This window comes from Lynx canadensis, chromosome C1 (genome assembly GCF_007474595.2).
Source record: "Lynx canadensis isolate LIC74 chromosome C1, mLynCan4.pri.v2, whole genome shotgun sequence".
NCBI lineage: Eukaryota > Metazoa > Chordata > Mammalia > Carnivora > Felidae > Lynx > Lynx canadensis.
The window spans coordinates 214,030,970-214,055,886 of NC_044310.1; the positions used below are offsets into that span (position 1 = coordinate 214,030,970).

The 24,917-nt window shown below is 40.5% G+C and overlaps 1 protein-coding gene across 5 annotated transcripts in view; it reads left to right on the top strand.

Annotated features, from left to right (window-relative positions):
* Positions 1-24,917, top strand: part of GIGYF2 (GRB10 interacting GYF protein 2) — a 146,500-nt gene that overhangs the window by 102,369 nt on the left and 19,214 nt on the right. For all 5 annotated transcript variants that reach the window (XM_030327408.2, XM_030327406.1, XM_030327407.1 and 2 more), the window contains 8 exons: positions 3,279-3,445; positions 6,813-6,904; positions 8,228-8,335; positions 9,364-9,464; positions 12,028-12,128; positions 14,501-14,662; positions 15,984-16,142; positions 19,466-19,702. In XM_030327408.2, coding sequence (XP_030183268.1) covers positions 3,279-3,445; positions 6,813-6,904; positions 8,228-8,335; positions 9,364-9,464; positions 12,028-12,128; positions 14,501-14,662; positions 15,984-16,142; positions 19,466-19,702 — 1,127 coding nt within the window. The remainder of the gene's footprint in view (positions 1-3,278; positions 3,446-6,812; positions 6,905-8,227; positions 8,336-9,363; positions 9,465-12,027; positions 12,129-14,500; positions 14,663-15,983; positions 16,143-19,465; positions 19,703-24,917) is intronic.

Below are 24,917 nucleotides of genomic sequence, written 5' to 3' on the forward strand. Positions count from 1 at the left end.
GCCAGCCAGATGCCCTGTTTTTTGGGAATTTTAAAATTACAAATTCAGTATCCCGAATAGTTACAGAGCTATTTAAATTACTGATTTAGTAAGGGTTGATTTTTGGTGGTTTGTGTTTTTTGACGAATTGGTCCATTTCATCTAAGATGTCAAATCTCTGTGTGTAGAATTGTTTAGAATATTCTCTTACTATCTTTTTGATGTTTGCAGGTACTGTAGTGATAGGCCGTGATTTATTCCTGATGTTCGTAATTTGTTCATTTCTCTTTTTCTCATTGTCAGTCTTGCTAGAGATTTAATTTTACCGATCTTTTCAAAGAATTAACTTTGTTTCATTGATTTTTCCCCCCACTTTTTTGTTTTCAATTGCATTGAGTTCTACTCTTTACTATTTCCTTCCTTTTTCTTAGGGTTTATTTTGCTTTTCTTTTTCTAGGTTCTTGAGGTGGATGCTTATATTATTGATTTGAGACTTTCTTTTCCAATGTAAGCTATAATAAAGACTGTAAATTTCTCTTTCAGCCCTTCTTTAACTGTGTACCACAAATTTTGATACAAGTATTTTTATTTCTGTTCAGTTCAGTGTATTTTTTTTTTGTGATTCCTCTTGAGACCTCCACTTTATTTTTTTTTTTATTTAAAAAAAAATTTTTTTTTTCAACGTTTTTATTTTATTTTTGGGACAGAGAGAAACAGAGCATGAACAGGGGAGGGGCAGAGAGAGAGGGAGACACAGAATCGGAAACAGGCTCCAGGCTCCGAGCCATCAGCCCAGAGCCTGACGCGGGGCTCGAACTCACGGACCGCGAGATCGTGACCTGGCTGAAGTCGGACGCTTAACCGACTGCGCCACCCAGGCGCCCCATTGAGACCTCCACTTTAAATATATATATATATATATATATTTTTTTTTTTTTTTTAATTTTTTTAACGTTTATTTATTTTTGAGACAGAGAGAGACAGAGCATGAACGGGGGAGGGTCAGAGAGAGAGGGAGACATAGAATCTGAAGCAGGCTCCAGGCTCTGAGCTGTCAGCACAGGGCCCGACGCGGGGCTCGAACTCACAGACCGTGAGATTGTGACCTGAGTTGAAGTCGGACGCTTAACCGACTGAGCCACCCAGGCGCCCCTATATTTATTTATTTTTAAGTAATCTCTACAACCCTGAGATCAGGAGTTGTATGCTCCTCCGACTGAGCCAACCAGCTGCCCTAAGAGACCTCCACTTTTACTCATGGATTATTTGGAAGTGTGTTATGTGGTTTCCAAGGGTTTGGAGATTTCCCTGTTACCTGTCTGTTAATGATTTCTAGCTTTATTTTATTGTGGTTGAAACACATCATATTTAATTTCAGCTTTTAAAATTTTATTGAGATTTATTTATGGCTCAGAATATAGTTCGTTTTGCTGTATGTTCTGTGGGTTCTTGAAAGAATGTATACTTTGTTGTTTTGGAGTGTTCTATAAATATCAGTTGAACCTTATTGATGGTGTTGTTGAGTTCTATAATCTTGTTGGTTTTCTGTTTAGTTCTGTCAGTTGTTGAGAGAGTGGTGTTGAAGCCTTCAGCTGTTACTGGAGATTTCTCTGTCTTTTCAGTTTTATTAGATTTTGCTTCACATATTTTGCAGGTTTGTTCAGTGCGTACGCTTTTACCGTTGCTGTGTCTTCCTGGTGGATTGACCCTTTATTAATATATAATATCCTTCTCTGTCTCTGGTAATTTTCTTTGTTCTGAAGTCTACATTATCAAATACTAATATAGCCACTCTAGCTTTTTTTTAAATTTGATTAATGCTTGCATGATATACCTTTTCCTATCCTTTTATTTTCGACCTGCCTATATTGTTATATTTGAAATGATTTTCTTGTAGATAGCATGTACTTGGGTCATGTTTTCAGATGTATATATTGGGTCATGTTTTTTGTTGTTTCTTCATTCTGGAATATATGAAGTAAAATGAAAGGTCAGGGAATTCACCTCCATGTGGTTCCTCAGGCACCAAGGCCAGTCTGCCTTCTCTCTACTGTTCAGAGTGTTCTTTTGTTTCCTTTGTATATATAACGTTAGGGTTTTTAGTTGTATTTAGCAGGAAGAACAGGGAAAAGTAGATCTACTCCATCTTCCCGGAAGTGGACATTATAGGCTTTTGTTTTATTTAACTGTTGTATTCTCATTACCTAGACTCATGTAATTGGTATTTAGTAAATATTTGCTGAATGAATTAATTAATTGTTATTGATCAGCGTGAATCTGTTAATTTTATGTATAAAATATTTGATTTTTAATTGTAAAACATGTAGAGAATGTTACTCTCCCTCCACCCTAAGCCAGATTTAGTCATACCTACGTAAATAATTTATCTTAATGTTTTTTTTTTTAATTATTTTTAACGTTTATTTATTTTTGAGACAGAGAGAGACAGAGCATGAACGGGGGAGGGTCAGAGAGAGGGAGACACAGAATCTGAAACAGGCTCCAGGCTCTGAGCTGTCAGCACAGGGCCCGACACGGGGCTCGAACTCACGGACCGCGAGATCATGACCTGAGCCGAAGTCGGCCGCTCAACCGACTGAGCCACCCAGGCGCCCCTATCTTAATGTTTTTTAATGCTCGGTTATTTTTGAGTGGCAGGGAGGGGCAGAGAGACAGACGGAGATTGAGACACAGAATCCAAAGTAGGTTCCAAGCTCTGAGCTGTCAGCACAGAGCCTGATGCAGGGCTTGAACTCAGAAACTGCAAGATCATGACCTGAGCCAAAGTCAGACACTTAACAGACTAAGCCACCAGTCTGCCTCATAATTTGATTTAATTTGATTATTTATATTTTGCCTAACCTTTAATAATCTGGCAGAAAGTGAAATTTAGAAAAAAGCATATTTAGCCCTACGTGTTTATATTCTTTATACATAAGTGATACAAAGTCTAACCAACACATTTTTCAGTTTTATTATACTTTTCTGAGAAATGAATTTGTAGAGATTGAGTGAGATGGAGACAGTTATGCTCCTTAAAGTAATTAAAACCCCACATACAATTTGGGATATATAGACATAAGTTTTATTTCAAAATCATTTCTGTTGTATTTTATTAGTTAGAAGCCTGTTTACCACTTTTGGAGATAAATTGAATTAAAATATTGTATCAAGTATTTGACAGGTGTTACCTGAAACAAGTTGTACCTCTGGATGAGGATCAGACTTAGGAAATATTTTTTTCCTCTTCAGTCTTAAAGGATTTTTATTGCCCTTCTGTTTAAATGGTGCTATTCTAGGTCCCTTCAATAATCAGGAGATGGCGGAATGGTTTCAGGCGGGCTATTTTACCATGTCTTTATTGGTGAAGAGAGCGTGTGATGAAAGCTTCCAACCTCTTGGTGATATCATGAAAATGTGGGGAAGGGTTCCCTTCTCTCCCGGTCCAGCTCCCCCTCCTCATATGGTAAGTACCGTATAGGTCACTCAGAACACATGCTAGATGCAGAAACACTTGCTTCTCTTTGTAAGCACAACCTAGATACTGTGTCTAATGAGGAAGAAACTGTAGTTCTTTGAAAGTAATTGAAATGGCAGTGGGCAGTCTGATTGGAGACTGCATACCTGTCCATAATGATCTTTTCAAAACTCAAATACCTGTGTCCTCCTCCCTCCCCCCGCCCCCGGTCTCCAAATTCTAAAGAAACAAAATCCTTCAGTAGCTTTCCAGCAGGTGTAGAATAAAAAACATCTTATCCTGACTTGCCTACCAGCTACTACATGTTCTGGCTCCTTACTTTTCTAAGCTCACTTCAGAGCTTTTACCTTTTTTTTTTTTTTAAGTTTATTTATTTTGAGAGAGAGATACTGAGTTCACGTGTGCGTGTGTGCGTGCGTGCGCAAGTTGGGGAGGGGCAGAGAGGGGGGGAGAGAGAATCCCAAGCAGGCTCTGTGCTGGCAGTGTAGAGATCATGACCTGAGCTGACACCCAGAGTCGGACCCTTAACCAACTGATCCCTCTAGGCCGCCCCCCCCCCCCAACCCCGAGCTTTTACTTTTATCCAAGATGCTTCAGTTAGGTGACTTCTTTGGAGTTTCTTTTTGCTTCTAGTTAGAATGCACATTCTCCTCTCCTCCCCTTTCCTTCCCGCCTCTCTGTTTGCCTCTTGCTTTCAGAATCATACATTTTCTGTCTTAGGTTTACCTTAAAGCAAATAAATGTTGCTAGTAGACAATTCCAGTGCTTTGAATATTTTGAAGACTTTTTCTTTTTTTAATGTTAGTTATTGGTATGTTAACTAAAAACTGGATCATAATGTAACCTTCGTTGTGTACTGGCACTGGAAGGCCTTTGAAGGGCAGATCTTCTTACTCCTCTGTAGCTGCGTCTGGGCCTCTTCCTATAGAGTTCGTTTGGGAGGGCTGTGGATCTGCCTTACTTTTCCTTCTCCAGGTTGGGATGTCAGGGGGCTGCCATAGTCAGAAGTGGCCACAGTTAAAAACGTTTAGTGTGAACATTGCATTTCTGCAGTAACATTCACCATTGATTTATTCATCAACTGCATATTGAGGGCCTGTGCTAGGCCTTGTGGTAGGTTCTTATGAGATGAAGGTAAATAGGGCACAACTTCTATGGTCAGAGGAGTTCATAGGTGAGAATAGCAGCTGTCAAACTTATTTGGCCATAGCCCATAGTAAAAAAAAAAAAAAAAGTTTTACACCACTCCTCTGTACATTCATATATACTGTATGTATATTCATAACTGTACACACATATACATATTTGTGCAATAAGCTTCACAAAATATTTAAAAAATTTTTTAATGTTTATTTTGAGAGAGAGAGAGAGAGAGAGAGAAAAACAGTGCATATGGGGGAGGGGCAGAGAGAGAGGAGAGAGAGAATCCCAAGCAGGCTCTGCACTGTTACCACAGAGTCCGATGTGGAGCTCGAACTCATGAAACCGTGAGATCACGTCCTGAGCTGAGATCAAGAGTTGGACCCTTAACTGACTGAGCCACCCAGGCACCCATTATAATATTTTATGCCATGCACTTTTTTCTTTCTTGCTTTCTTGCTTTCTTTCTCCTTCTCTCCCTCTCTATTCCCTTTCCTTTCTCTTCTTTCCTTTCACTCCCTCCTTTTCCTTTTCCGGTTCCTCCCCTCCCCTCCCCCCCCTTCTCTCCCCTCCTCCCCTTCCCTCCCCTCCCCTCCCCTCCTCTTCTTTCACATGTAAATGTTGATCTTGACCCAGTAATTGATGTCAGTCCGTGATGGGTTGAGACCTCCTGTAATTTGGAGAACAGTGAAGATTCCTAGATGAGGGGAATTATTTCTGACATTTCTGTTGTAAATACAAGGGAAAATTGTATTATGTATTATTGTATAAACATTTAATTTATATACCAAGTTGGAACTTTATTTCCATTCTCTGAAATTGGGATGAGTTATCGTGCATGTCTCAGAACTTTTGAAAGTTCATCCCTTGCCCATTGCCTGACTTCCAGTTACAGGGGCTGAGCCTCCATTAGACTGCTTAACAGGAAGAACCATGGCAAGCTGTGTCTCTGTCAGCTATGATTGCTAATCCCTGAATAGCCCTGATAAGAGTTCACCTGGATGATGAATATACCTTGAAGTGTAGGTTTTTATGTAGACATTTTATTTTTATTTTTTAAAAGATTTTATTTTTAGGTAATCTCTACACTCAACATGGGGCTCAAACGTACAACCCCAAGAGTCGCATGCTCTACCAACTGAGCCAGTCAGGCACCCCTTAATAAAAGTAAGCTCTACACCCAGTGTGGGGCTTGAACTCTTGACCCCAAGATCAAGAGTTAACATGCTGTACTGACTGAGCCAGCCAGGTGCCCCCTTATGTAGAAATTTGACATTAACCTAGTGTAGCTTCCAATCTTCAGTGTATAGTGGAAAAGAAAAATGTCCCTGAATTTCAGATGATCTCTACCCCCAAGAAACTGTGTATCAAATGTTTCATCTCAAACCATGATCTGTGCACAATAAAGATGTAAACTGTTCACTAATGATTTACCGTAGTCTGTGTTACCCTTATGCTTTTATTATTTCTTTTATTTTACATAACATTTTACATAACATTTTATTTTTCCGAGTTTTAACTTTGCAAAATTTAAATTCCAGCCATGTTATTTGAAATATAAACTAAACAACAGCTTATTTTTTCTAACTCATGATGTATTAATAGCAATAGAAACACCTAATTTTGGGGTGGAGAATTAGTTTTCAAAGATTTTTCGTATTTTGTTTAAATTAAAATTTTCTCTGCGTCCTTAAGAAGACCTACTTCTATATTGCTTTTCCTGTTCATTATGAGCCATTATAAAATTCTGTAACCTTTCCTTTTAACTTTTTTTTCCCTTTTAGCTTTAGATAATTTTACTCCTTTCTGTTTTGTTCCATTTCTCTAATTTCTACAGGATTCCCAAATTTAAGAATCACTTTTAACATTGGGAAATTATACATTTTTTAGTTACAGTAATGACTGTATGTACAGTACAACATTTAGGTTCAAAAGTAGGAGGGGAGGACAGCTTCTGACGTAAGGACCCTTACCTTACGGGAAATTCCTTACAGGGAATCTCTTAAAATGCAGATACCACCTTCTTCTGCTAGGTGGCACTGTTCAGCTTTTAAAGACGCTGAGTTTTTGCAATAGTTAAGCGTTTTGGGCAGAAAGGTGGAGTGTAATGTGAAGATCTCAGATTCAGTTTGCTCTCAGATATATGTAGTAAATGGCTTTTAGACTCTTTGCAATTTATTCAGTGGTATTTCTTCTCCCACCCCTTTGCTCCCAGGGAGAGTTGGACCAGGAACGACTGACCAGGCAGCAGGAGCTCACGGCCTTGTACCAGATGCAGCACCTTCAGTACCAGCAGTTCTTGATACAGTAAGAGCAGTAATGCTGTAGGTGGTAGTGCAGAATTCAGAGTGCCTTTAGGTAGAACTTCCTAAGTTTCACCTTCTACAGCAGAGAACTAAGAGTTGATAGGATACTTCAGTTACCCATCTAGTGACATGTTACCACTATGTATTTGGAGTTTGGTCTTATCTTCTTATTACCTACCATAAATTTGCAGAAAATGACATATAACTATAATCTTGCAAGCTCTTTGCCTTCTAAAGCAAGAAACAACAAGCATTTTAAGACTCAAACGCCTCCTAAATGGCTGGCTCAACTGTGAATGTCACAGAGAAAAAACATAGATGAGAGGGCAGGAAGAAGTAAAGATTTCTACTGTTAGTAGTGGTGTGGAATGATAGCAGACTCACTTAGATTGTGTGTCCCTTTGGTAGAGGAAGTAAGATTTGCTGTCATCTAGTGCAAAGATTGGCAAACCAGCTTGGTACCTTTTTATGAGCAGAGTTTTAATGGAACATAGCCACACCCATTTGTATATTGTCTGTGGCTGCTTCTGCACTACAGCAGAAGAGTTGAGTAGTTGCATATGGCCTACAAACTTAAAATATTTACCGTCTGGCTCTTTACAGATAAAAATTGTCTACCTCTGATCTAGTGGGGGGAAAAAAAACCCAGATTTTCCAAGCTGAAACATAAATTTTGAGAATTTTTATACAAGTGATTTTAGTTTTGGAAAGGGTGCTTCATTTGGAAATAGGTATTAGTTTGACTCTGTTTTATTAAAAAAGTTTTTTTTTTAACGTTTAATCAGTTTTGAGAGAATGAGAGACAGAGCATGAGCTGGGGAGGGGCAGAGAGAGAGAGGCACAGAATCCGAAGCAGGCTCCAGGCCTTGAGCTGTCAGCACAGAGCCCAACATGGGGCTCAAACCCAGAAACCACAAGATTATGACCTGAGCTGAAGTCAGACGCTTAACCAACTAAGCCACCCGGTTTCCCTGAATCTGTTTATTTTTCACTTGGTTTCTGATGAAAGGCTATTATTTTCAGAGAGTTTGCCAGTTTTTGACATTTTGTGATTTTTTTTTTCTATCCTCTTATAGACGACATCCTGAGGATATATATGTTGTCTATAAGTTCAGTTCTTTCTAGGATGAAGTAGACAACTTTCTGTGTAACTGTCGTTACCATGAAGCGTTGTTAAAATATACTTGATAGCTCTTTCTCATGGTATTTTTGGGGGGTGGTGGACTGGCCTTTTAGCGTCTTTAGTGTCTTTTAGTCTTTTAGTGTCTCAGTAAAGTGCACTAAATGTGGATAGACAGGTTATGCTTTATTTTACTTTTTGAAGACAACAATATGCGCAGGTTTTGGCTCAACAACAGAAAGCAGCCCTGTCTTCGCAGCAGCAACAACAGTTGGCACTTCTTCTCCAACAGTTCCAGGCTCTGAAGATGAGGTTGGTGGTCACCCCATGATGGGTCACGTACGTGTGTGTGTGTGTGTGTGTGTGTTAAAGAGAAGAAAGGAAATTTGGTATCGTGTGAACTCTGATATCAAAATACCCACACACGACACATTTTTGTGTATTGTGTATAAAAACAGGATATAGTTTTTAAAAATAATAATCTGTCAATGAAGCATTTTTAGTCTCTTTACTCATAGAGGATAAATTTGGAATAGTAACCAAGGAATAAAGAAAACATTTGAGAAGTAGTATATTCTTATAGAACCAGCAATAAAAAAATTATAGTCTAGAAGTTTAATCTCATTTCACCCATGGTATGTCAAAAGAGATATGAACATTGCCACACAGAGTTAAAATTTTCCAGAACCCAAAAGCCCCTAAGATAAGTCTGAGGAAAAGGAAATTATGCTTGAAGCCTTAAATTTCTATTATAGATTTCAGATTATCATTCAGTGTAGTACTTGCATTTCCTTCAAGTATATCGCTGACTGTCCTAAAAACCTTACTGTCCAATTTAACCAAAGCCTTTCACATTTCTCTTTTGAGTCATAACCCATCTTGTGGGGAAAACAGGTTAGGTAGGTGGTTAAGGTACCAGTTTACACCCTGGGAGGCTGAAGGACTTGGTTGACATAATACACAGAAAACTTCAGAGATAGAAAAAAATGAAGCCTTTTGACTTAAGGTCTGTGGGTTTTTCATTATAACATGCTGTCTCTATGACTTCTACTGGCTTTTTATTCTGGGGTGTTTTTTTTTTTTTCAAGACAGTTGGTATATTCATTATTTAGAAATCAACATTTGTTAACACCTTGACTCCAGAAGTGGGATGAATGTGCCTCTATCTTTGTTCCTCTCCTAAATGCTTTTTTGGTAGTGTTGTATTTTAGTTAAAACAGTGAAGGAGTTTTCTGGCCATATTGCCTGGAAAACCTACAGATCATGTAGAAATTTCTCTTTATTATTTTTTTTTTTGCAAATGACAAGAACACGTGAATTTTTTTATTTCCTTTTTGCAGAATATCTGATCAGAACATCATTCCTTCAGTAACTAGGTCTGTGTCAGTGCCAGATACTGGTTCTATCTGGGAGCTTCAGCCAACAGCCTCACAGCCTACAGGTAAAAATTTAGATTCGCCTTTAGTATAGCTCCAAGGATTTAGACTCTTACTTTGTAATTCAATTTTTAAAAAATGTGTCCATTTTTGAACCATTTTATTTATTTTTGAACCATTTTATATTGAATATTAACAAAGAGTCTCATTAGACCCCAGAAAAGGACTGAAAATACTGTTGAAACTATACTGTTAAAGATTTGCTAAAAGTCTTTAGTAGATAAATTTCATGAATTTGAGCTAGCCTCTCTTTTTTGTGTTGCTCTAATTGGTGTGGGAAAGTGTTTTAAATTTTGATTGATTTATTCTGCCAGAGTGAAAAAAAAAAGCTTTAGTAAAAACGTCTCTTCTTTTGAGTGAAGGGTTAATACATAGCTTAACACTCCAGGTACCCAGAAGTTTTGGGATGAGAAAAGCCTGCTTTATTTTATTGAAAAAATTTTTGATGTTTGTTTAATTTTGAGAGAGAGTGCGCGCGCGAGCAGGGGAGGGACAGAGAGAGGGAGACACAATATGAAGCAGGCTTCAGGCTCTGAGCTGTTAGCACAGAGCCCAATGCAGGGCTCAAAATCACGAACCATTAGATCATGATCTGAGCCTAAGTCGGACGCTTAACCAACTAAGCCACCCAGGCACCCCGAGGAAAGCTTGCTTTAAAGTGAACACCCTATTTCATTCTCTGATCTTTTTACATCAAATTAGGAAATTTGGGGCTGAGATTTTTTTTTGTTGTTTAAAGCCTTGATATTGCTGGAACACTTTTGGTTTTTCATGTCTGATACCTGCAGAAGTAGGTAGTTTGAGTGAACCGTAGACAAATCCTTACAAGAGGTTATAGTTAATGTTGACAATTCTCAGGAACCATGGGCATTGGTAGATTTTTCTTTTCTTTCTTTCTTTTTTTAATGTTTATTTTTTAGAGAAAGAGCACAAGTGGGGAAGGGCCGAGAGAGACACACACACATATAGAATCTGAAGCAGGCTCTAGGCTCTGAGCTGTCGGCACAGAGCCTGATGCAGGGCTCAAACTCACAAGATTGGCGGATTTTTCTTAGAGCCATTGAGCTATTCAGGCTATAGTTCTTTTACTAACATTGATCTTGGGGATTATAGCAGGAGAAGGACTGATTATCATCAACTTTTCCTGCTCTGTGTACTTGATTTTTTTTTGGTAGTCATTTATAGTTGTGATGTTAAAATATTCTCCAATGTTGGGAGACGTATTTTTAAGTACCTTATTGAACAGTTTCTTTTTGGGTATGATACAGTCAAGGCCCTTTAAAATTGTCCATTGGTTTTATACAAACAATAATTTATAGTATAGAAATAGGAGTGTAGGGAATAGAGAATGCTGAAAAGTGGTGTCCGTGGACCTTTTGCTGGCAGTAGGAAAGCAGACTCAGAAGACTTTATTTGTTTACTTCTGCATTTGACCCTGTGCTGCCTTTCAGGTCAGCAGGACCCATTGTGATTTGTGAGACTTGCCCAGCTTTTCCAGAGGCCTCCCTTCCTCCAGCTGTACCTCTTTCTCTTTGGCATGAAATTCATATAACATAAAATTAACGATTTAAGAAAATTAAAAAATTTTTTTGATGTTTATTTATTTTTGAGAGAGAGAGAGAGACACAGACAGACAGACAGATAGGCAGACAGCATGAGCTGGGGACGGGCAGAGAGAGAGGGGGAGACACAGAATCCGAAGCAGGCTCCAGGCTCTAAGCTGTCAGTACAGAGCATGACACAGGGCTTGAAGCCACAAACTGAGTGATCATGCCCTGAGCCAAAGTCGGATGCTCAACTGACTGAGCCACCTTGGTGCCCCAAGAAAAAATTTTTAATGCTTATTTATTTTTGAAAGACAGAGAGAGAGAACGAGCAGGAGAGGGGCAGAGAGAAAGGGAGACACAGAATTTGAAGCAGGTTCCAGGCTATCAGACAGAGCCTGATGTGGGGCTCAAACTCATGAGCCGCGAGATCATGACCTGAGCCCACATTGGACGCCTAACAGACTGAGCTACCCAGGCGCCCCCAAATTAATCATTTTTAGATGAACAATTCAGTGGCATAGAACACATTCACAGTATCATGCAACTACTCAGTTCTCTCCAGTTTCACAGTTACATACCTCTCTTGACCCCACTCCTCTTGGTTTGCGATAAGAGGTTGTATGGCTACTGGAAATACTGTGGGCTTTAGGGTCTAATGCACTGGGATTTAAATCCTGGCATGGCCATGTGCATGGTATGTGTCCTTGGGAATGTTACAGAACTACCCCCAACCCTTAGCATGTTCATCAGTAAAAATGGGGTGTGTGAACAGAAGTAGGGTTTTTGAGGATGAAATTAGTTTCCCAGTACATGCCTGGTAATTTCTTTTCTTCCAGATGTGTTGAAGAATACTGATTTAAACCAGAGCCCATATGCAGTTCAGTCTACCTAAAAGCAGCCCAGATTTGTATGATGGAGCTTATTCAGGGACAGGGAAATAGCTTTTTTCGTTATGCTTGTGGAGATGTGACCATGTACATAAGCTCTGATATTCCTCATTTTAACCCTTGTTGTCTTACAGTTTGGGAAAGTGGTAGTGTATGGGATCTTCCCCTTGACACCACGACTCCAGGACCTGCCCTTGAACAGCTTCAGCAGATGGAGAAGGCCAAAGCTGCAAAGGTCTGAACCTTATTCTTCTGTAATAAAGCATGCTTTCCAGCTGTCAGACACAGGGGTTTGTTTACTGACATCTCTGTCTCTCTGGCCACTTAGGCTTTGCCCTGTTAGTTTACTGTACTTACCTGTTATAAGCACTTTCGTATTCTAACCTTATTATTCCCTTTTCTCCCAGAAAAGACCTCAAACAATTAAAATTAGCAAGTTTAAATTAAATCAATTAAAATTGGTTGGTTAACACATTTATGATTATGATTATATGGATACTTTAATTACATTATTCATGGTGTAAACACCTGTTACAAATACTAAAACCTAAGAAAATATACACTGCGTTCTTATTAGACCCTTGATTTATGGCTTGAATTCCCACACCGAATCTTTATAGTGATGTTAGTTTATATTTCTTAGTGTCTCCAGACATGTGGCTGAAAAGTTCCAACATTAACATTAGATTCTATGTTCCATTCACATTTTCTGGAGGAGCAAGGAATCTTGCCAGCTGAGGATGTCTTATCAACACTTACGTCATTGTAATGACTTTTGGGTTCTCATTCCTCAGGGAAAATCTCGTTCCTATTTTATACTTAATGTGTTCTTATCCTCTGCAGTAGTGATAGTCCTTAGAGTGCCCAGAATGTAGAAAGGGTTCATGGTCAGAGTCTGTCTCCATAAACAAGTGAGAGACCATAATTCAAATAATTCTTGAGAGTTTTCTAGTACTGTAGTGCTTTGTGGTGGGAACACATGGGATAAAGGATAGGAATTTGCAGTCTTTTGTGTCTGGGGTATGTGTGTTGAAGGAGCGAGGGCAATGACAATCAGGCAAGTAACACAGTTACAAAATACTACCTACTCTCACCCACTTAGGTGGGCATCATGAATTGGGTGACACTGCTGATGGACAGAAATACATACACTAATTTTCAGTTGAAGAATAGTAGAATTTAACCCACTTGAAAGAAATAATTCCTGTAATGGCTCAGAAATGCCTGAGAACATACTGGTTCAGGAAGCAGCTAAATAATTTGGTTTGGCTTGGAGCCATGGTGTGTCTGAGGGATACATGATGAGAAGGCTAAGATGAGGCAGGCCAGTCACGAGTGCCCTTACACATGTCATGTTAGAGAGTAAGGATTTATTTTCAGGGTGAAGGATGATGTTAAATGTAAGCCCGGGAGTGATTTTTTTTTTTTTTTTTTTTTTTTTGGTGGAGCTTAAGATGTTGTGCTGGGGAATGTGGGCAAAACTGTATGCTGGGAAGACAAGTAAGGGACTCTTAGAAATGTGGTTGAGAGAGTGAAGGCTCAGGGGCGCCTGAGTGGCCCAGTCAGTTGAGCATCTGACTCTTGGTTTTGGCTCAGGTCATGAGATCAAGCCCTGCATTGGGCTGTGTGCTGACAGTGAGGATCCTGCTTGAAATACATTCATTCATTCATTCTCTCTTTCCCTCCCTTCCTCCCTCTGTCCCTGTCCCCTGCTCATGCATGTGCTTGCCTGCTGCCTCTTAAAAAAAAAAAAAAAAAAAAAAAAAAAAGGAGGTGAAGGCCTGAAATGTACGTGTGGCCGTGGGCTGGGCTTGGAGACTAGGGTCTGGGTTGAGCTGGTATCTCAGAACCGTAAATGATAGAATTTGTTAAGTGGTAGTTCTTCAAATTTTAAAGAACTCTATGATTCATGCTACCAGCTTTATAACATTGCTGTTGAAGCCTAACAGTGTAGACACTTCAGTCAGAAAATCTTCAGTAGATGTGAAGAAAATCAGTAGATCTTCAGTCAGAAAATCCTTTGTTAGAGATGAGCAAAGAGGTGCTGCCCCAAAAGAATTCTGACGTGACTCTTGTATTGGCCACTTTCACCCATCCCTAGAAGATCAGGTATGGTAGTGTGGAGCGAGGAGGCAGGTAAATGTCAGGGAGAGTGCATTCAATTTAGAAGAGCAGAACACTGTTCTGCTTATTGGGACATATCAGAGCTTAGTTCTCGTTTTTCGTTTTTGAAGTTTATTTTTTCAGAGAGAGAGAGAGCACGAGTGGGAGAGGGGGAGGAGAGAGAGAGAGACTATGAGAATGAGAATATCGTAAGCAGGCTCTGTGCTGTCAGCACAGAGCCCGCTGTGGGGCTCAAACTCATGAAGCCATGAGATCATGACCTTAGCCAAGATCAAGAGTCAGACGCTTAATCAACTGGGCCACCCAGGTGCCCCCAGAGCTTAGTTCTTACAGAGCTGGTTTCATCACTCAGCTGCAGTACAGGCACCTGTGAGTGGTGTAGTGTCTGCACCTTCCAGTTTCTCTTAATGGCAGTGGTCAGTCATGTTGGAGTGTTTCTGTGCTTGGCTTTAAGTTTCTAAGAGTATTTTCATGTCATCACAGCTAGAACAGGAGAGAAGAGAGGCAGAAATGAGGGCAAAACGGGAAGAGGAGGAGCGAAAGAGGCAAGAAGAACTCCGGAGACAACAGGAGGAAATCCTTCGGAGGCAGCAGGAGGAAGAAAGGAAGAGGCGGGAAGAGGAAGAGCTCGCCCGAAGGAAACAGGTATACCTTGGAGAGCGCTGACCCCAGCATTAGCCCTAAACCAGATTCATGGTTCTCGGAGACGGTCTTTTGAAGTTGGGAAGGAGTTAACAGCAGGATCGAGATTAGAAATTTAGGAGAGTCACTTCCTTTAGAATAAATGTCTGTTACCCGCTAGCAGCCCCTGCTGCTAGTTTCAGTCCGGGTAGATCTGGAGTTGCTTTTTTTTTTTTTTTTTTAATATTTTCAGTTAGATTTCAGAAGTAACTAAGTCCTTGCTTATTTATTTATTTATTTGTTTCTTTTTATTTACTTATTAGAGAGAGAGAGCAGGGGAGAGGGGCAGAGAGAGGGAGAGAGAGAAAATCTTAAGCAGGCTCCACACTCAATGGGAAGCTCGACTTAAGTATTTATGACCAGTGTCGAATGGCTTTCATGTATTTTAACCACTTATGTATCTTTTTTTGTGAATTCTCTTTTCATTTGCTCGACCTGTTTCTCTGTTGGGATTTTTTACTTATCCCAGTTGAAAGAATCCACTCTGAAATAGCTCCTAAGTGCAGTGTTATCTCACATTTCATCCCATTGTTGGCCCCAAGAAGTACTCTGTGAAAAACAAAAAGGTCCATGCTGAAATTAGATTTGAACTACTAATACTTCTTAGAGTTACATTCTACACTAGCTTGTAAGGGCTCTAAGAAGTATTGCAGTAAAGAAATCAGTTGAATCCTGTGTTGCTCAGTATTTCCTAAATTATTTTGACGATGAGACCCTTTTCTGTGTACTTGCGACTTTGTTCTTCAGAATAAGTTCTAGAATACATGGCTTTACTCAGTACTTCTGACTAGAGAACTTATTCCTACGACACCAGGCATTTTGGATTGCTATGGTGATTTGATCTGTGTTCTAGGTTCCCGGTTGATTGATTGATTGATTGATAGATAAAAGGAGGACTAATGGTACCAGCAGAGAAGCCAAAGTGTGAGGCCTCATGTGGCCCTTTCTGGGGTTAATCAGTAAATGATGTAGCTAATGTAGAACCCAGGGTAGACTCTCATTATAGTGCTGTGTAACTACTAATACTTCAAATACAAATTATTTTAATGGTTGATATGTCTGTCTCCTAACTCACATACTTACTTTTTACTCTAGATCCTGATTATATCCTTTTTATATTTACTGTTAAAGAACCTTAGCACATAGTCTATTTCTTTTCAAATTATAATGGGATATATTGAGATCCAGAGTTTTTCTCTCTCTTTCTCTCTCTCCCTCCCTCCCTTGTCCTCCCTCCCCCCCACACACCTTTTTTTTTTTTTTTTTTTTTTTTTTTTAAATTTAGGAAGAAGCTCTGCGACGTCAAAGGGAGCAAGAAATTGCATTAAGGCGACAGCGAGAAGAGGAAGAAAGACAACAGCAAGAAGAAGCTCTTAGGAGACTGGAAGAGCGGAGGAGAGAAGAGGAGGAAAGGCGGAAGCAGGAGGAGTTGTTACGCAAGCAGGTGACACCTGGCTTGCTCTTCTCATTGCTTCTTTGAAGCTAGGGGTTTGTGATTAGAAAGTGTTTGGATGCGAGGATGGCCTGTTGACTTAAAATTACCGTGAGACCTAACTCTTACTACTTTTATAATGACTGTTCCACGTGTAATTATAAAAGCTGAATGAAATATCAAAGAACCAAGAAACCCTCAGAGTACTGGACAGAAATCTAAAGGCCTTTAAAATACCAGCTGTGAGATCTGCAAGTTCACTGCTTCTGCTTGAGGGTGCTCTGCAGTTTTTTAAAGTGCACTGTTCAGTGCTGCGTGGTATTTTCACAGGCTATGAGCAGTCACCACTATCCAGTCCCAGGCCAGCCAGGCCATTCTGCCTCTGCAGCCAGCCAGAACACCTAAAGCATTTCCTTTTAATGTTTAAGAACTTTGTTTTTTTTGTTTTTTTTTTTAATTTAGGAGACTTTATTTTTAGAACAGTATTAATTAGATTTTCAAAAACGTTCGGTTGATAATATGGCTTCTTCTAGTATTATCTTACATTAGTACAGTACATTTGTCAACAGTAAACCAATGTTGATCCATTATTTTATTATTTATTTATTTTTTTCAACGTTTATTTATTTTTGGGACAGAGAGAGACAGAGCATGGACGGGGGAGGGGCAGAGAGAGAGGGAGACACAGAATCGGAAACGGGCTCCAGGCTCTGAGCCATCAGCCCAGAGCCCGACGCGGGGCTCGAACTCACGGACCGCGAGATTGTGACCTGGCTGAAGTCGGACGCTTAACCGACTGCGCCACCCAGGCGCCCCAGATCCATTATTTTAAACTAAAGTCTATGGTTTTTTCACATTTCCTCAGTTTCCTCCCAGTGTTCTTTTTCTGTTCCCAGATCCCAAATCCAAAATAGTACATTTAGTTGTCTCCTTAGCTGCTTCTTCACTGTGACAGTTTTTCAGGCTTTCCTTGTTTTTGATGACTTGACAGTTTTAAGGAATAATTAATGGTCAGTATTAGGTTAACCCTCTATTGGAATTTATCTGACGTTTTTCTCACAATTAAACTGAGGTTATGGGTATTTGTAAAGTAGATCACACAAAGGCAAAGTGCCATTTTCATCATCCTCTATCAAGGGTGCATATTATCAACATGACTAATGACCACTGGTGTAGACCTTGGTCACCTGGCTGCGGCCATGCTTGTTTGTTTTCTCCGCTGTAAAGTTACTCTTGTCCCCACGTACTATACTCTCTGGAAGGAAATTACTATGGGCAATCCACACTTCTAGGTGTAGATTGACGCAAGCTGGAGATAACCTGCTTTTGGCTAAATTCTGGATTGAAGCTCTTTGAACAACCTAAATACAATTAGAGGTAGAGAGCCTCAAGGGTACATTGTGTATTGATTTGTCATTTGGTTTATTCATTTAACAGTTAACATGTTTGGTTGAGGTACTATATGCCGCTTACTGGGCATGTTTCTCTGGTAGAATGTGAAACTTTTAAAGAAATTGTTTCTGTCCTCAGAAGTTCACAGGCTATGTTGGTGATGATTGTACAAGAAATAAATGCCACAGTTAGGATACATCAGCTGCAACACCAAAGTATTCACCTAAAAATAGTTGGTTTTTTTTTATTATTAAATATAATTTGTTATCAAATTGGTTTCCATACAACACCCAGTGCTCATCCCAACAGGTGCCCTCCTCAATGCCCATCACCCATTAAAATAGTTTAAACAACAGATCACATGTCAAGTAAGGCAGTTACGACTTGAGTAACTCAGAGGTGTCATTAAGGATCCGCGTCCTTTGCAGACTTCTGCTCTGTTTTTTAGGTGGGTTGACTTTTAACTTTAGATTTTTCATGTCCTGATTAGGCGTTTTGTATACCATATCCTTGGAAAGCCTGTAAGGGAATGGCCCTTCTCTTGTGCTTCTTTTGTTTCAGAAGAATATCTTCTCTAGAAGCCTTCCAGCAGGCATCCCTTTGGCCTAAATCATATCACATGATTCTAGTTACATTGGAAGCAAAATCTGGCATTTTGGACCTCTGAGGTGACATAGAGGCTCTGTCTATAAGGAAGACACCTAAAAGGAATGGTTGTTGGATAGGTAGAAATAATTGTTGACACAGGTGGTATAGGAGCAAACAGGAGGACAGGGTATAATTGGAGATCATGAAAAGGTGGGGGAGCAGGGAGGTGTCTGGGTGGTTCAGTTGGTTAAGTGTCTAAGTCTTGATCTCAGCTCAGGTCTTGATCTCAGAGTCGTGAGTTCAAGTCTTGCCTTGGGCTCCACACTGGATGTGAAGGCTATTTTTAAAAAAAAAAAAAAAAAAAAAGGAAAGAAAAAAGGCAGAGGGGAAGTCTGCCTCCTAAAGACTAGGGAAGTCATTCATAGAGTAGTTGACATCTGCCTTCAGTTTTGGAAAATGAAGGGGAATGTGCTATCAGGAAAAACCAGCATTGTAGGCACAGTAAGCAGACTCTGTGGAGGAAGGTGAGGAGCGTTCCAGAGGGCATAGTGGAATGGCTTTGAAGAAGGGAAGCAGAAGGAAAATGAGCCAAGGTACAGGACAGAGTAGTAGAGGGAGGGACAATAGGTCAAGGAGAGATGTTCCAAAGGACCTGTGGGACCTCCAGAGGTGTGAATCGGGGATGGAATTTAAATGATCTTGTAAGGTTGCTCTGGTTCCACAACTGGGTGAGGCTTTCCTGGTAATCTGTCCTTGCAAGGTCCTGGTAGGTTTTCAAACTCAGCATCCTGAAAAGCTAACTCTGCCTTAACGGAGGAACAGTTGCCAGAAGCTTTGCTACAGTCGGCGGGTGATCTCTCAGATCAGTACTTACTACAAATGGTCAAAGTGACATTTCTTTTATGGCGAAATTAGCAAATAAATTATAATTTTTTTTTAATTTTTTTTAATGTTTATTTATTTTTGAGACAGAGAGAGACAGAGCATGAACAGGGGAGGGGCAGAGAGAGAGGGAGACGCAGAATCTGAAATGGGCTCCAGGCTCTGAGCTGTCAGCACAGAGCCCAGCGCGGGGCTTGAACTCACGGACCGTGAGATCATGACCTGAGCTGAAGTCGGACGCTTAACTGACTGAGCCACCCAGGCGCCCCAAATAAATTATAATTTTATCCTGTGAGCATTCTAGGCTTTTGTGGCTATTGTAAATAGATTTTAAAAGAAATCTTCCGTCTTACATCATCATAAACAAAGTTCCTGATTTTTCTGGTGTATCTATAAGCCTTCAAAAGTGATTCAGACTTTTTTTTTTTTTTTTTTAACAAATTTTATTCTCTTTTATTTTTCTTTCTGGGAAGGAGGAGGAGGCTGCAAAATGGGCCCGGGAAGAAGAAGAAGCCCAGCGTCGATTAGAGGAGAACCGGCTGAGAATGGAAGAGGAGGCGGCCCGACTCCGGCATGAAGAGGAGGAGCGGAAGAGGAAGGAGCTGGAGCTGCAGAGGCAGAAGGAGTTAATGCGCCAGAGGCAGCAGCAGCAAGAGGCCCTCCGGAGGCTGCAGCAGCAACAGCAGCAGCAGCAGCTGGCGCAAATGAAGGTGAAGCCCAGACGCCCACCACACACGCTGCTCGCCGGTGTTGGGAGGTGGATGCCAGCAGCGGCAGGAGCAGTGGCGCAGTGTGCTTTCTTTACTCTGAATATTACCACTGTGGCTTCCTTTGTTTTTCCCCTAAGTAAGCTTCATGCCCAGTGTGGGGCCTGAACTCGCCACCCCAAGATCAAAAGTCACAGGCTCTAGGGGCGCCTTGGTGGCTCAGTTGGTTGAGCGTCTAACTCTTGATTTCGGCTCAGGTCATGATTTCAGGGCCGTAGGATCAAGCCCTGTGTCAGGCTCTGTGCTGAGCATGGATACTGCTTAGGATTCTCTTCCCATCTCCTCCCCCCCACCCCCCACCCCCTTAATAGCAGCCAGCAAGACTTGGTGACCTTCTGGAAATGAGGCACAAAGGGAGATCTGGGGAGGCTCCTAGAGAGGAAGCCTTTGGTGACCATAAAGTTGTGGCACGAGTGATGGAGTGAGAGTAATTGGGAGAGAGGGACAGCTTTGTGGCAGGGCCCACATAACTTTACACGGGGTCTGTGGTTAGCAGTGTGGTTTAGTGTGTCCTGTCTTCAGGGGTTCACAGGAGAAAGACATAGGAATGGGACACTCGAATACAGAGCGGTGAGTGTAATGAGAGAGATGGCATCAGGCAGCAGTTCTCAGAGTATGAGCCCCTGGGAATTTGTTAGGAATGCAGATACTCAGGAGACCCACTCCAGAACCTCTTGGGGTGGGATGCAGCAATCTATGTTCAAACAAAGCCTCCAGGAGTTCTGATGCTTACTAAAATGTGAGAGCCCCTGTCTACGTGGGAAGTTGGGAAAGACTTGCTACAAAATGATAACTCTTAAACTGAGGTATTAGTGAGGGAAAATTAAAAAAAAAAAAAAAAAAAGGAAAAGCCCAACAGGCAGTTTGGAGAATGGAGGGGGTTTTTGAGAGAGAAGACCTGGGGTGAGCAGAGGAATGAAGTTCAGAAACACTGTGGTACTTCGGGGGGAATTTGAAAGTGGTTACTGTTGTTGGAGAGTGAGGTATGAGAGAAGCATGGGCAGGGTCTGGGTCACCATGGCTTGTATATACTCTTTTAGAGAACCAGGACTTAAAGGTGTGTAAAACAGAGTGGGCCACTCGAGTGTTTTCAGCTAGGAAATAGCACTGTCAGATGTGCAGGAACAAATCTAAATGGAAGATGAATTTGGAAGGAGCAAAACGAGGTCAGCAGAGTGATTGCAAGGGGCTGATGGAGCAGTCCAGAAGGAGAAGGTGGCGATAATGGGATTGGAAAGGAGGAATTGAAGATAGCACTGATTATTGAGTGCTTGCTTTGTGTCAAGCACTGGACAACAGCTCTCCATATGTTACCTCATTTCATCTTTACAGCCACACTTAAAAGCTTAGGTGTGGATACCTGTGTTTTACCAAAGAGTAAAAATGTTCAGGAGCGAGAGCAGAGCCCTGTATTAGAACCCATATGTCTGTGTCTTCAGGGCTTGGAGGCCACATCATAGAATATGGTGACTGATAAGAAGGTGGGTCTGAGGGGGAAGAAAAGTCATGGGTAACCTCCAGATCTCTAACTTCTCTGACTGTATCTGTTGTGTGTCTGGCTTTGGCTTGTTATCTTCCAGTATTTTATAGATCAACATTCTGCACGAAGATAAAGAATTTGAGATTCAGTTATGAGGAATGGCTAAAGGCTCTCCTGAAAAAGGTTTTTTAAAGATGGTTTTATTGAGATACAGCTCACATACCATATAATTAAACCAAAGTATACAATTCAGTAGTTTTAGAATATTCACAGATAAGTGCAACCATTACCACAGTGGACTTTAACATTTTCAATACCACCCTAGGCCCCTCCTCCAAAAATCCTTTGGCGGTCACACCCTACTCCCTATTCTCCCAGCCCAAAGTTACCCCTAACTTACTTTCTCTCTTTATAGGTTTGCCTGTTCTAGACATTTGAAATGAATCATATAATCTACGTTCTTTTGTGACTGACTTTGTTCAATTAGCGTAATGGTTTCAAGGTTCACTTACACTGTAGTACGGCTCAGTACTTCATTCCTTTTTATGGTTGAATAATATTCCATGGTATGGACATCCTACATTTGTATTCATCAGTTGATGGACATTTGAGAGGTTTCTATCTTTTGGCTGTTGTGAGTATTGCTGCTATAAATCAATATTCACGGACGAGCTTTTATGTAGTTGTATATACCTAGGAGTGGAATTGCTGGGTCATAAGAGAACTAAATTTGATGGTTTGTGGAACTACCAGACTATTTTCCAAAGTGGCTGCACCATTTTCCATTACCACCAGCAGTATATGGGGATTCACATATCTCCACATCCTCATTAATCCTTATTATCTCACTTTTTGATTATAGCCATTCTTGTAGGTGTGACATGATATCTCATTGTGGTTTTGGTTTGCATTTCTCTGATGACTAATGATGTCGAGCAATACTGGCCCTGAAAAATGAGTTGAGAAATGTTTCCTCTTCTGTACTCTGGGAGAGTTTGTGAAGAAGTGGTATTACTTCTTTAAATGTTCTGTAGAATTCGGCAGTTAAACCATTTGGCCTAGGGTTTTTTTTTTGTGGATAGTTGTTTGATTACTAATTCTATATATTTGCTTCTTAACAGGTCTATTTAGCTTGTCTGTTTGTTCTTAAGTTTTTGGTAGTTTGCATCTTTACAATCTTTTTATTTAAGTTTATTCTGAGAAAGAAAGAGTGCAAGTGGGGTGGGGGGTAGGGGTGGGCAGAGAGAGAGAGAGAGGGAAAGAGAGAGAATCCCCAGCAGGCTCTGTGCTGTCGGTGCAGAGCTGGACGTGGGGCTTGAACTCACAAACTGTAAGATCACAACCTGAGCCGAAATCGAGTTGACACTTAATTGACTGAGCCACCTGGGCAGCCCCATAGTTTATAGTTTTATAGGAATCTGTCATCTTCATGTGGGTTATCTGAGTGGCAGACAGCTGGTGTTGGTATTCCTTTATATCCCTTTTTGTTTCTTTAAGATCAGCAGTGAGGTCCTTCTTTCTTTCCTGATTGTAATAATTTGAGTCTTCTCTCTTTTCTTGGACAGTCGAGCTAAGTTAATTTTGTTGATCTTTTTAAAGAACCAGCCTTTGAGTCTACTGACCTGTTCCTGTTATATCTGTTTAACTTCTCTAATTTTATTATTTTTTTCTGCTTGCTTTAAGTTTAATTTCCTCTCTTTTTCTAGTATTTTAAGGTGTAGCAGGTTAGTTTATTGATTTGACGTCTTCTTGTTCGGATGGTCATTTGCAGTTAGAAATTTCCCTCTAAGTATGGTTTAGGTGCTACCCATAAGTTTTGATTTGTTCTGGGACTCATTGGTTATGTAGAAGTGTTTTGTTTAATTTCTACTGATTTGTGAGTTTCCAGAATTTCTTTTTTGTTATTTCTCGTTCATTGTGATCGGAGAACATACTTTATATAATTTTTATTTTTATTTTATTTTACTTTATGTTTGTATTTTAAGTAGGCTCCATACCCAATGTGGGGCTTGAACTCATGACCCTGAGATCAAGAGTCACTCTACTGACTGAGCCAGCCAGACACTGCTGTTTTTCCCTTTAAATGAATTATTGAAGTTATGTCTTAGGTTTTACCTTCATTAGATGTATCCTGGAGATCTTTCTTTGAGAAGAATGTATATTCTACTGTTGCTGGCTCGGGTGTTATATATAGATGTCTTTCAGGTCCAATTGGTTATTATAGTGTCACCTAGTTGCTTGTTGATCTCCACCTAATTGGTCTGTTTTTGAAAGTGGAATATTGAAGTAATGATGTCTTTATTTTTTAAAGGCAGAGGCATCCCTACTCCTATTCTATTCTATTCTATTCTATTCTATTCTATTCTATTCTATTCTATTCTATTCTATTCTATGTTTTTAAATAACTCACATGTGCGAGTGAGCAGGGGAGGGCCAGACAGAGAGAGGGAGAGAGAGAATTCCAAGCAAGCTCCACACACAGCTTGGGGGTGGGGCGGGGGGGGGGCAGTGCAAGGCTCTATCCCACGACTGAACCGAAATCTAGAGTCGATGCTCAATTGACTGAGCCACCCAGACCCCCTAAGATTTTCTCCTTTTTGGCTTTCAGCATTTTTACCATAGTAATGTCTAATTATGGATCTCTGTGTTTATCTTGTTATAGTTAAGCTTCCTGGATGTATAAATTAATGTTTTTAAATAAATTTCAGCCATGGTTTCTTCAGATATTTTTTCTGCTCCTTTCCTCTCCTGCTACTTGTATTGTGCACATGTTGGTGTGCTCAGTGATATTTCCCATTTCTCTAAGGCTGTCTTCGTTTCTCTCCATTCTTTCTTTCAGTCGGTTTTTTGGATTGTGTAATCTCTGTTGATCTGCAAGTTTCATTAATTTCTTTGACCAGTTCAGATATACTTTTATTTTTATTTATTTATTTTTTTTTAATTTTTTTCAACGTTTATTTATTTTTGGGACAGAGAGCGACAGAGCATGAACGGGGGAGGGGCAGAGAGAGAGGGAAACACAGAATCGGAAGCAGGCTCCAGGCTCCGAGCCATCAGCCCAGAGCCTGACGCGGGGCTCGAACTCGCGGAGCGCGAGATCGTGACCTGGCTGAAGTCGGACGCTTAACCGACTGCGCCACCCAGGCGCCCCCAGATATACTTTTAGTTCCTCTAGTGATTTCTCATTTTAGTTACCCGGCTTTCAAACTCCAGGATTTCCTTCTGGTCTAGAAATAATCTTTATCCCTTTATTGATATTCTTTGTTTTGACATTGTCATCATGCCTTCCTTTACCACTTCAATCAAGGTTTTATTTAGTTCTCTGAACGTATTTATAAAACTTGGATGTTTTTGTTAAATCTGACATCTGGTCACTTTTGTAGGTGGTTGCCGGCTTCTTTCCTGGCGTATAGGCCATTCTTTCTTGTCGCTTTACAGTTCTCATATTATTTTGTTGGAAACTGGACTTGTTTTTGATCATATGTTGTAGGAACTCTGGTTACTGGTCCTGCAAGCCCCATCATTGTTTTGTGCCTGACTGAATTAATTTAGTGACCTCCCAGTCTCTCACTGCCTCCCCAGCAGGGTGGATGGAAATCTGCTGCTGCTCCTCAGGCATGCCCACGGTCACTCTGGGATCCCTGGTTTTGGCAGGACTCTTTGATTATCTTTTTCTAG